This window comes from Solanum tuberosum, unplaced genomic scaffold (genome assembly GCF_000226075.1).
Source record: "Solanum tuberosum cultivar DM 1-3 516 R44 unplaced genomic scaffold, SolTub_3.0 scf00901, whole genome shotgun sequence".
In the NCBI taxonomy this organism is placed as follows: domain Eukaryota; kingdom Viridiplantae; phylum Streptophyta; class Magnoliopsida; order Solanales; family Solanaceae; genus Solanum; species Solanum tuberosum.
The window spans coordinates 6,090-13,877 of NW_006239887.1; the positions used below are offsets into that span (position 1 = coordinate 6,090).

Genomic DNA, 7,788 nt, shown 5'->3' on the forward strand with positions numbered 1-7,788 from the left:
TCAGTTGCTTGGAGCAGTTCATAGTATGAAATTCTTTCTGTTGTTGCTATAGATAATGAATCAGCTCGTTGAGGAGATCTTTTACCTCTTCTATACCTTATCCATAGGAACACAAAGGTAATAGGAACAAATACAAGTGCAATTCCCAGCACAAGAAATAGAACAAGCATTTTTTCCTATTTGATCTATGCTTTGATGATGTGGCGCATGGTGGGACACTAAACCTTGAAGAACCACACAATGCTTCATTGTCGATGAAAAATTGACTCGAGAGGTTCTTGAAAGGACCCCCCGAGGGTATTTCACCGTACAACTTGTTGACAGAAACATTGAAATACTTCAGGTTTTGAAGTTTCTCCATAGACATAGGAATGGATCCTGATATATCATTATGAGAAATGTCTAGGAATTCCAAACCTACCATGTTGCTCACTGAGTCAGGTATAGATCCTTGCAATTTGTTGTGTCTCAAAGAAAGATGCACCAGATTTTGCAATCCTCCAATTTCAGGTGGTAAAGAACCAACCATGTTGTTTGATGATAAGTGAAGCTTTATTAGATCTTTAAGATTCCCCAAGCTTGTTGGTATATTGGAACTCAATTTATTGGAATCAAGATGTAAGAACCTAAGGGACGTAATATTCCCTAAACAATTAGGAAGTGCTCCTGAAAGTTGATTTTGACCCAAGTAAATATCTCCCAAATGTTGCAATTTACATAAATTATCTCCAATAAATCCCGTAAGCTTGTTGTTTCTCAAGTCCAGGCGCTGAAGGCTTCTCATGTTGTGAATTGATGTAGGAATTGATCCAATCAAGTTATTATCAGAAAGATCAAGGTCTAATAAGTTGCTTAAGTTTCCAACTTCATTTGGAATCTTGCCTTTGATGTTGCAAGCATTGGCATCAAACTTTATAAGAGATTTGGAGAAGTTCCCTACGGAGACCGGAAGCATGGCATTTAGAGGGTTGAAAGATAGATAAAGAGATGTTAAATTTCTGCAATTGGTTAAGGAAGTGAGGAAGCTTAAAAATGAATCACTGGTTAAATTGTTTCTCTGCAAGTTTAGGTAATGTAGATGAGTCAAATATCCAAGAGAATTGGGAATCAATCCTGTGAGTTTGTTTTGTGAAAGCTCTAGATTATTAAGCTTTGAACAATTGGAGATAGAATGAGGAATAGTCCCAACAAGATTGGTTAAGCCATGCAGATAAAGCTCTTCAATGTTGGGTAAGGTAGAACCTATGTTTGGTGGTAGAGTTCCTGATAGATTATTGGCTGAAAGAGACATTATTCTCAGTCGTGATATGTTGAAGATCTCCATTGGAAGTGAACCACTAAAACTATTCAACTCAAGATTAAAGTTCCTCCAACTCAACGAGATTTTCTTATCTCTTTGGGTATTTCACCTGAAGAAAGAATGAGTTTATCTCTTAAACTGTTTAGATTGCTATCACTTAAATTGAATGTATACGTACCAGTAAACCTATTCTCCTCTAGATATAAAAATTGCATCTTGGTTAAGTTGCCAATCTCGCGTGGTAAGGATCCCTTGAGATTGTTCTTCCATAGTGAAACTTCTTGCAATGAGGAGATATTGAATATGGAGATCGGGATAGAGCTGGTAATCTGGTTTATCTCCACGGCTAACTTCATCAAATTAACAAGATTTCCGATTTCTTGTGGAATTATCCCTGCATTTAATGTGTAATAAAAAAAGATCTAAGGTAATTAGATACAATAGTACTAGCATTCATCATATCATATCTCATCTCATCTCATATATATATATCATCATCATCATATCATATCATATCATATCATACTAAAAATGGGAACATCAAAATGAAAAGTTAAAATACCTTTTTACCCTTCAAAACACTATTTCTATTATTATTCTTTTACAAAACCAAATATATATTTTAATAACTAATTAGATATAGATGAAATCAGTTTTAAAAGTATTCAATGTGCATTAAATTATTTAATGATGGAATTAAGTAAGATATGTGAATGAGAATGACTCGTACTATTGGGTTTTCAAGGTGATTAGGACGTAATGCGAAAACTTACAATTGCAAATCATAGAGTTGATAAATCAGATAACAAAAACGTATACTAAAAATATAATATCATAATATGAAAACTAATATAAGAGAAAAATATTTAAAATATTGAGAGAATAAATCTCCCCATAAGATAAACTCTTAAACGTCTACATTGTGGATGCTATTGTGTTGTGTTATGGGAATAGAGATCTTCAATTTATAGATCTCCAAACTTTTCCTCTAAGGAAAGAATAAACCAAATATGGAAGAAAAATATATTTCCTTTCATGAAAAGTAAATACATTTTTGGTAATGTTTTGTCTTTTCTTTTAGGAAAACCTAACTTCAAATAAGGTAAGAAAATCAGGGCAAAACCCTAACACGTACTTTACTCAAAACATTTTTACGTTTTTGTCAAAGCATGAAGAATTCTAAGAGATGAAATTCAATGCACACAACATTCATTGTAAATGAATATAGGACATTTAAAATTAGTCTAACCAATTTAGACTTCTCCAATTGAACTACTATAAAATAGTATAAATACCACTCCTTTTCCTCAAATGGATAAAGGAAGTTGAAAAACTAAATTTCATATGACAGTCAAATTACTCGAAGGTAAATGGCAACTATCCATCCAATTATTTTACAAGATGGTAAAGTTAGTTTCATCATTTAGACAGAATATGTAGTAACAATTTGTCTAATTCTCATTCTTGATTTACGAAAAAGATATTCTTTTTTGGCCTTACATATTGTAAATTATAATAGGATGTTATCTGCTTCGAGTGATTTGTCGATACCATCATCTAGACAACTTTTTTAGATTTATGTAATACAATAATTATATCTATTTTTTTTTGCTATTTATTGTAATTGACACTTTAATTATATTGTAATTTTCTTTTGGACAACATGTGAAGTTTCATGTACTATGAGGAAAAAGGTGACCTTTATTTGAGAAGTTTTATATACGCTGCAGATTTTAATAGGAGTATGCCAATAACATCTGTTAGCCCATACAACTTTCCTCTTCGGATAAACTGGTGTACACCCTATTACAATCGTGACTACATTCATTCATTGTCTTAATTTGTCCTTATGTTTTGATTCTAAATTCTCATTTTAATAAGATCTAGAGCTTTATAATAAGAATATATAAATTATATTGTATTTGGATTAACAGTTTGACACATAAATTGAATAGGGTTTTTTTCAGGTTCAATCACGATTATTAGGATCTGATAAATATTTGTAAGAAGGATTTATACCATTTTGTTTTCTGTAAATGTTATTATTGGCATCGTATGCATATATGATGGGTTATGTGCAATCAAGATATATTTTAAAATGCATTGTTAAACCTCATGTCATATTGGCGACAATAGTTTTAATCATGATAAAAGTAATTTAAATAGTAGAATACTATATACACTAACATATAAAGATTTATATACTAAATAAGGCACCTTATTATTACCACTTTGAGCAATTTTCAATATAATTATGTGTTACATCGTTTAAAATTTTATAGATATTTTTTTAAAATATTCTATTCTTAATAAACTAATAAAAAGTTTAAATACTTCAAATATTTGTCTTATAAATCCATTTAAACATTTTGAATATGTACACAATTAAATTTTAGTAATTTACTTTTTTTGAATATTTGTCTTATTTATGTTTATTTTTTGTAAGGGGTGTGTACGATAGAATAGATAAAACTACATTTTTTTATCAATTTTTTCTTAAGGGGTGTACAAGATTGAAACACAATCAATAATTTGAAATGAAGAAACTAACATATAATTAAATTATTAATAACTTCTTTAATTCACCAAAGAAATAGTGATATAAATATTTATCCTTATTTATTTATCCTTGCGTCTCATTTTGAGAAAAACAAATTCAATGTTTCAACTTTTGATACCCTTTCATATTTTAAGTTGTCACTCTGTTGATGCTATGTTTCTGTATTCTAAGCTCATTTTTGAAAAAATTAATTTGGTAGGATTCAATACTTGATATGATCCCTTAATAATAAATAAAATTAATATTGATTATAAATTGTAGACTTCATATTATTTTAATTAACTCTATGAAGTGGCTATCAAATCCTATTCATTTTTCATCTTTCTTCATTTCTCTGAACTTTGTCTTGCTGGTAATTAACATATGAGATAAGAATATACATATATTAATTTGTGTTTATAATTATAGTATTTTAAAATACTAAATATTATCATCTTTTATTTCATTTGGAGAAGAGATACTTTGTTGTCATATTTTAATTTGTTATTGGTATCCCAGAGTAGATTCCAATTATTTGAACTATTTTTTGTTTGAAAATGAACGATATTCATGTAATTTAATTATAAATCTATTTTAATACAATGATAATTTGAAACAATTTATGTCAATTTTTTATAACCACACACTTTTAATACAATGATAATTTGAAACAATTTATGTCAATTTAGATGACCACACACGTGTCCTGAAACTAGAAAGATAAAACATACCTGTGAAATGGTTAGCTCCAAGATACAATATCTGCAAGTTACTCAATCTTCCAATTTCACTATGTATTGGTCCATCAAAATCATTTCCGGATAGAGACAACTTTTGAAGTTGTGAACAATTTGACAAGCTTTTAGGCATATGACCATGAAGCTTGTTTACTGATAGACGAAGCTCTTTGAGTATTGGGAGACCATTGCATAAACCATTGGGAAGATTTCCTGATAAGCTATTGTTTGTAAATGCGATGACTTCGATACTAGAAATATTGAAAATTGTGAATGGTATAGAACCCGTAAGCTTATTATGTTGTATGGACAACAAATTCAGGTTGTGAAGATTGCCAATCTCTTCCGGGATGTTTCCTTCAAGTAAATTGGCAGATATTTCTAAAGTCTCCAACCTTGAGGCATTCGAGAGTGACGGGGGAATGAAACCAGTGAAACTATTACTTCTAAGATTTAAAACTTGAAGTCGTTCTAAAAACCCAAACCAAGAAGGAATTTCCCCTCTGAATTTGTTGAAACTTAAATCAAGAAACTTAAGCCGAGACAAGCGTGCTATTTCTTGAGGCAAATTTCCATGGAAATTGTTGCTTCCCAAGTCAAGAGAAATAAGAAATGTGAGGTTTCCTAAATCGCGGGGAATAGTGCCTGTAAGAGTCATGTCGGATAGATTCAATGACTTCACTCGCTGGTGACGAGAACCACAAGTGACTCCAACCCAACGACAAACATTAATAGCGGGAGACCAACTTTCATTCAAGTAATGAAAAGGGTCTGAACTAATTTGGGATTTCAAAGAGAGAAGAGCTAATTGATCAGTCGTAATGTTGGTTTGGGTCATAACATAGTGAAGCAACAAGAGTATTGTCAAGAGGAAAAATGTGAAGGCTTTCTCCATTAGTGCAAATATTAATAGAAAAATGATATCGCTAGTAACATGTGGTATTGAGGCTTTAAATAGCAATGGGATCAACATGATTATTTTTCTTAAAAAAAAATAAATTACTTTATTTATTCATATCAATACTAATACTACCTAATCTGAATAGAAGCGAGTAGACAAAATACCAAAGGGGTTCAAGGATATACAATAACGCCGAATTGAAGTCGAGTTTCAGCTCCGATTTGATGATGTATCGAGGAAGAGACGCTGCACCTGCAAATACTCTTCAACTTCCACTTTCCTAATTTTGTTTTTTGATATTTCTTAGTTGGTAGGTGTTGTCTTTTATTGTTTTGTTTATTTATTTGGTGGGCTGTTCACTTAGGCAACCCACATGATTTTGTATATATTTTCTTTTAGTTTAACAAAATTCTTGACCCATGTGGTCTTTGATTTAAAAAAAAATAAAAATACCTAATCAATCAGAAATGCAAAATGGTGCAAAAATTCTCCTAATCATCCAAAGACTTGTGCAAGTCAACTAAGTCTCTTATTTTCTCTATAATTGGTGGCAAAATTATTCCTCTAATCAGTCCAAAGACCTCCCAAGTTGCCTTCTACTAAATTATTGTTTTAGGAAAATTTTCCAAGTTACGTGGGTCCTAAAGATTTGACAAACTGATTGAAAAAATTTACATCTAAAAAGTTAGAAAAATAATTTTTAAATAAATACATATGAAGTTTATTTAGATTTTAGGCCTCTAATTGAAATCTAAAAGTTAGAAAAATAATTTTTAAATAAATATATATGAAGTTTATTTAGATTTTAGGCCTCTAATTGAAATTTCGCTTTAGGCCTCTAATTACTTTGAGCCGAGGTAGCAGTTTGGTGCTCAATGTCATGTTTAATGGTAAGCATTTCCGGATGGGATTGGGTGGCCAGTCGAATCTCATCAATCCAGTCAAAAGTTCGAATAGATAAGGCATTTAAAGTCCCTTCAACAGGTAATGTAAAGTAGAATAATCAATATGCCTTGGAGCAATGCTAAAGTTGCCTCTGCGGGACCTGCAGGTCATGATTCCGAGTCGTGTCCGAGTCTGTACTCTACAGTCAAACAATTAATTTAAAGATGCAATATACTTTCTTGATTGAAAAAAAAAGACGGAAAATTAATGCTCAAATTAGCAAAAACAAAGAGACGTACCCGGTGCTACATAACCAAATGTTGCTAAGGTTTTTGTGTATAAATCAATCTCATCTTCACCAAGCAGTTTTGAAATACCAAAGTCACTTAGGTGGGTAACCATATCCTCATCCAGCAAGACGTTACTAGGCTTTAGATCACACTGAATCACAGGTAAAGAGCACCCATGATGGAAATATTCCAACGCACAAGCAACATCTATCATAATGCTTAGTCTCTGCCTGATGTCTAGGAAGTAGTTGTGCGAATACAAATACTTGTCAAGACTTCCATTAGGCATATACTCGAGCACTAAAGCCTTAAAATCAACGTTGGAACAACTGGTGATGACTTTCACAAGATTCCTGTGGCGAATGCTGCGCAAAACTTCACATTCTGTATCGAAACTCTTGAATGCTGCTTCCAGTTGCAGATTGAACACTTTAACTGCAATGGCAGTCCCACTTCTGAGAACGCCTTTGTAAACAGAGCCAAAACTTCCAGAACCAATCAGATTAGTCTCGCTAAGCGAATCAGTTGCTTGGAGCAGTTCATAGTATGAAATTCTTTCTGTTGTTGCCATAGACAATGAATCAGCTTGTTGAGGAGCTCTTTTACCTCTTCTATACCTTATCCACAGGAACACAAAGGCGATAGGAACCAATACAATTGCTATTCCTAGCAAAAGAAATAGAAGTAGCAATTTTTTCGTATTTGATCTATGCGTTGATGAAGTGGGGCATGGTGGGACATTAAACCTTGACAAACCACACAATGCTTCATTGTTGATGAAAAATTTACTCGAGAGGCTCTTGAAAGGACCCCCCGAGGGTATTTCACCGTGCAACTTGTTGAATGAAACATTGAAACACTCAAGGTATTGTAGTTTCTCCAAAGACATGGGAATAGTTCCCGATATATTATTATGAGAAATGTCTAGAAATTCCAAGCCTACCATGTTGCTCATTGAGTCAGGTATAGATCCTTGCAACTTGTTGTGTCGCAAATAAAGATCCATCAGATTTTGCATTCTTCCAATTTCTCTAGGAATTCCATTTGTGAATTGATTCATTGTGTCACGCCCCGAGCCTACACCCTGGGCGGGACCGGCACTCGAAGACCATTGCTGGCCCCAAGCGAACCCTTGG

At 32.5% G+C, this 7,788-nt stretch overlaps 1 protein-coding gene and 1 pseudogene across 1 annotated transcript; both read right to left on the bottom strand.

Moving 5' to 3' along the window:
* Positions 1 to 6: 6 nt before the first annotated feature.
* On the bottom strand, positions 7 to 5,575 carry LOC102596219 (LRR receptor-like serine/threonine-protein kinase GSO1; annotated as a pseudogene).
* A 711-nt stretch (positions 5,576 to 6,286) lies between these two features.
* Positions 6,287 to 7,750, bottom strand: LOC107059225 (probable LRR receptor-like serine/threonine-protein kinase At3g47570). Its single transcript, XM_015305713.1, has one exon. The coding sequence runs from the start codon at positions 7,710 to 7,712 to the stop codon at positions 6,639 to 6,641; it is 1,074 nt and encodes a 357-aa protein (XP_015161199.1). The 5' UTR covers positions 7,713 to 7,750; the 3' UTR covers positions 6,287 to 6,638.
* Between the last annotated feature and the right edge of the window lie 38 nt (positions 7,751 to 7,788).

Coding starts and splice junctions, on each gene's coding strand:
- LOC107059225 (XM_015305713.1), bottom strand. CDS start 7,712: ATGAATCAATTCACAAATGGAATTCCTAGAGAAATTGGAAGAATGCAA.